At 40.2% G+C, this 4404-nt stretch overlaps 1 gene segment (V, D, J or C); it reads left to right on the top strand.

Annotated features, from left to right (window-relative positions):
• The first annotated feature begins 1490 nt into the window (after positions 1 to 1490).
• Positions 1491 to 2107, top strand: LOC110314850. The segment is given in 2 exon segments: positions 1491 to 1556; positions 1779 to 2107. Coding segments are annotated over 2 exon segments (378 nt in total).
• Positions 2108 to 4404: the final 2297 nt, after the last annotated feature.

Genomic DNA, 4404 nt, shown 5'->3' with positions numbered 1-4404 from the left:
TCCATCTTTCCTTCATCATCTCTCTTTCCTCACTTCTTTCTTTCTCATTCTTTCTTCTTTCTCTTCCTCCCTTCCCTGGTCCTTCTCTTCCTCTTCTTTCTTCCTCCTCCATCTCCCTCCTATCTTCCTACTCTCCACATTCCAATGCTTCTTACTATTTCTTATCATAAGGATTCTTACAACACTATTTTCGTATTCAATTAAAATACTACTATATCCTGTCAAACCATAAAATCTTGTCAAGAAATCCATCATTCTAGCTAGATAAACCTAGGAAAGGGGCATCAGTTTGATAACATGAAGAAATATTCACTTCTCTATGAACCTATCTAACTATCTATCCATCTAACTGTCTATCTTACAATTTCTCTGTGTAAAAAATCAACAGTTTTGTTAATTAATTTTTATCACCATGACAAGATACAAGATATTTGTCAATTAATAATCTTGAATATTTTGAAGAACTACAAAAAAAGAGGTATCTGGGCATATCTCCATTGCATGCTTCTTTTCTTCACTTTTGAACTCCTGCATTTCCTGCATTATTATTTCTATTCAGTAAAAAAGAAATTCTTTTCATGGGTTTTACTTGGAGGCAAAGGGCTGAAAGAGTGGCTCTTTGGGCTAAGTGCTTGTCCCATACGTGTGAGGACCTGGCTCACATCCCAGATACCCACAAAAAGTAAGATTCAGTGCCAACATGGACTGTATTTGGAGTGATGATGTGGCAAGACAAGAGACACAAACAAGAGAATGCCCACAATTGCCTGGCTAAAAAAGCATATCATGTGTAGGGTTGAATAACAGACCATGTCTCAGATCTAACCCAAACTTGTCTTCTGATCCCCACCCACATACCATGGCCAGAGAAGTTACCTTCAAACATGAACATGAATAAATATAAAAACATACAAAGAGACATCATACAAATGGATCTAAAACATGAATCTAAAAAATAAGGTAGTGTGCAAAGAATTATGCTACTTTTGTCATGGAATAATTTTTCTCTATTCCTTCTCAGATAATGCTTTCATTGGATGTGTACAATTTTGAGGGATCAAGTTGTTCTTGAAATAACTTACATTCCCTACATAGTGCAGCCACAATACACTCCCCAACCTCACAGCTCAAAACAGCTAGAGGGTAAATATTTAATAGAGTAGAGCAAGGAAGAGCTGGGTGGTATGGTCTGCCCCTTTAATCCCAGCACTCAGGAGGCAGAGACAGGAGGATCTGGTCTACAGAATGAGCTTCAGAACAACCAAGAAGAGATAGAAAAACCCTGTCTCAAAAAAATGTATTGAGAAGGGACCTTGAAGACACATGTGATGCTCTAGTAAATTTTCGACTAACACCAACTCCCTGTGGGTGAAACAGGAGCAGGTGCCCTTGGAGAAACAGTATATACTCTGCTGATTTGCATACGAAATCATTTTATAACAGCCCAGGCTTCTTTAAGGGCAGCTGTCAGGAGCCTAAGAAGCATCCTCTCTTCCAGCTCTCAGAGATGGAGACAGACACACTCCTGCTATGGGTGCTGCTGCTCTGGGTTCCAGGTGAGGATGCAGAGAAGTGTTGGGAGCAATCTCTGTGGCCATCATGACCTTCCATGTTTCTGGATTCTTGATTATTATACTTAGGGTATTTTTCATTGGCTTTACAGTTCCACAGTCCCCTGGATTTTCTGGTTTCTCAGAATGATATACACAATTTTTCTTAAAATTTTAAATTAAAAGGTTCTCAGGCTATAACAATAGCCTGTGTGTTTATCATTTCAGGCTCCACTGGTGACACTGTGCTGACCCAGTCTCCAGCTTCTTTGGCTGTGTCTCTAGGGCAGAGGGCCACCATCTCCTGCACAGCCAGCAAAAGTGTTGATAGTTATGGCATTAGTCTTATGAACTGGTACCAACAGAAACCAGGACAGCCACCCAAACTCCTCATCTATGGTGCATCCAACCTAGAATCCGGGGTCCCTGCCAGGTTCAGTGGCAGTGAGTCTGGGACAGACTTCACCCTCACCATTAATCCTATTGAGGATGATGATGTTGCAGACTATTACTGTCAGCAAAGTAATGAGTTTCCTCCCACAGTGATCCAGGGCTGAACAAAAACCTCCTAGGGTTGCAGCTCCCTGAGGCTCAGTCTCTCAGTTCTCTCTTACTCTCTAACATCTCAACACAGAGCTCTAAGCTTATTTGGAAAAATATCTTATATAATGAAACAAGTTTATAAGCAGATATGTATGTGTGTCCCGTCCTTCATGCTTTGGAATTTAATTATTTCCCAAATATGTGATTGTTTTAATTATTATTTATGATTTAAATTTTTATTAACATATATTTATCCTTAGATATTTTCCCTTCTCACTTCACTCCCTAACCATATCGCTGCCTATTCCTTCCACCCTCATCATCCTCCTTTGACTTCTCAGCCAATGACGATTTACTGTCTCATATTTATAATTCTGAAAATAAAAGAGATAATAAATACAAATTATGTCACTAAAAAAAATAGTGTTAACCTAAGACATTTACTGTAGTGTGTGTAAGAGTGTGAGGTGTGTGCGTGTGCGTGTGTGTGTGTGTGTGTGTGTGTGTGTGTGTGTGTAAGGACAACCTGCAGGATTCAGTTCTTTCTTTCCACCAGGTGCAGTCTGAGAATCACACTCAGGTCATCAGTCTTCTGTGAGCATGCTTCCTGGTACAGGGAGAGCAACCATGCCAGCCTGGGGTACTATTTCTTTTCCTTTAATCGTTTATTTTTATTTGTATACATTTAGGGAGGGGTACAAGTGTGAGTGCTCATAGCAGTCAGAGAAGGCATCCAATCCGAGGAAGCTGAAGATACAGGCGGTTTTGGGCTAGTTGGTGTGGGTACTCAAAACCAAACTGGGGTCCTCTGCAAGAAGTACTCTGAACTGCTAACTCATTTACTCACTTCTGATCTGCCACCTATTAAGGTATCCCTTTAGATTTAGTAACTTCTTTTCCCCTAAAAAACTGGAAGACTTGATGGGAACATAGTTGTCCATCATTTAAGTTAAAAGGAGCATTGAGCAGTTAAGCTTGTCAGTGAATCTTTCAGATACAGGCTGACATTCCCATCTCAATGTGTTTATTCTCTAATTGCTTTTATTTGCTTGACCTGAAGAATAGCCTGCCTCAGTTACTTAGAAACATAGGCTGTGCTATAGTTATTTTCCTGCTTTGTTTCCAATGTCTCTATTTCTGTGCCCATCCCCAAATTAAGTTTTAATATCAGATTCATTGACTTTCCTTTTGTCTTGATCCAATATTCATTTTAACAGCTTCTATATTTGTGTTTAATGTCTTCCTGCTATTTTCTTCCCTTTCTTCCCTTCTTTCCTTTCTTTCTTTCTTTCTTTCTTTCTTTCTTTCTTTGTTTCTTTCTTTCTTTCTTCATCTTTTGTGTATGGCTCTATTGGCTTGTTTTGTGTGACAACTTGACACAAGCTTGAGTTATGACAGATAATGGAGCTTCAGATGAGGAAATACATCCATGAGATCCAGCTGAAAGGCATTTTCCCAATTAGTGATCAATGGGGGAGAGGCCATTGTGGATGGTGCCAACTCTAGGCTGGTAGCACTGGGTTCTATAAGAGAGCAAGTTGAGCAANTCAGGGGAAGCAAGCCAGTAAGAAACATTCATCCATGGCCTCTGCATCATCTCCTATATTCTAACCTGATTGAGTCCCAGTCCTGACCTCCTGTGATGATGAACAGCAATTTGGAAGTGTAAGGCAAGTAAACTCTTTCTTCCCCAACTTGGATCTTGGTCATGATGTTTTGTGCAGGAATAGAAACCCTGACTAAGACAACAGTGTATAAAATTTGTGAGTGAATGTAACATATAGAGCACATTGAGGACAAAGAACAACACTAGGTGTTGTTCCTCCAATTCCACCTTGTCTGAGGCAGAAGTGTCATCAGGGAACTTTCCAGACATTGCACTAAGGGGAAGAGAAGGCTTAATGGATACCTTCTCTTTGCAGACAGGCAATGAGCTCTCGTAAACTTAGACCTTCTCTAAAGCACTGAGACACTAGGACTCCTTGGATCTGTATCCCTAAGGGAGAAGTGCTTTTTCCTATACCATGGTTTTCTGTACCTATGAGCTGGAAAGCAAAAAAAAAAAATGGCCTCCTAAGAGAAATGCTAATTATAATACTACCATCCAACTAGAACTATCCAGCCATGAGGCTGGAAAATAACCTGAGATTCCCGACATGTAAACATGTTTTGCTTTCCTGGGAAAGTTAAATCTCTGTAGACAGACACTGTTATATGGAACCTACCCTTCTAGCCTCCTCCAGTACTGCATCTGTTGTGATCATGCCTCTCTGATAGAAGGGCATGTGGGGTCCTCTGCTCTCTCCAAGTC

Source organism: Mus pahari, unplaced genomic scaffold (genome assembly GCF_900095145.1).
Source record: "Mus pahari unplaced genomic scaffold, PAHARI_EIJ_v1.1 scaffold_14264_1, whole genome shotgun sequence".
In the NCBI taxonomy this organism is placed as follows: domain Eukaryota; kingdom Metazoa; phylum Chordata; class Mammalia; order Rodentia; family Muridae; genus Mus; species Mus pahari.
This window is presented reverse-complemented; position numbering and strand designations above follow the sequence as displayed.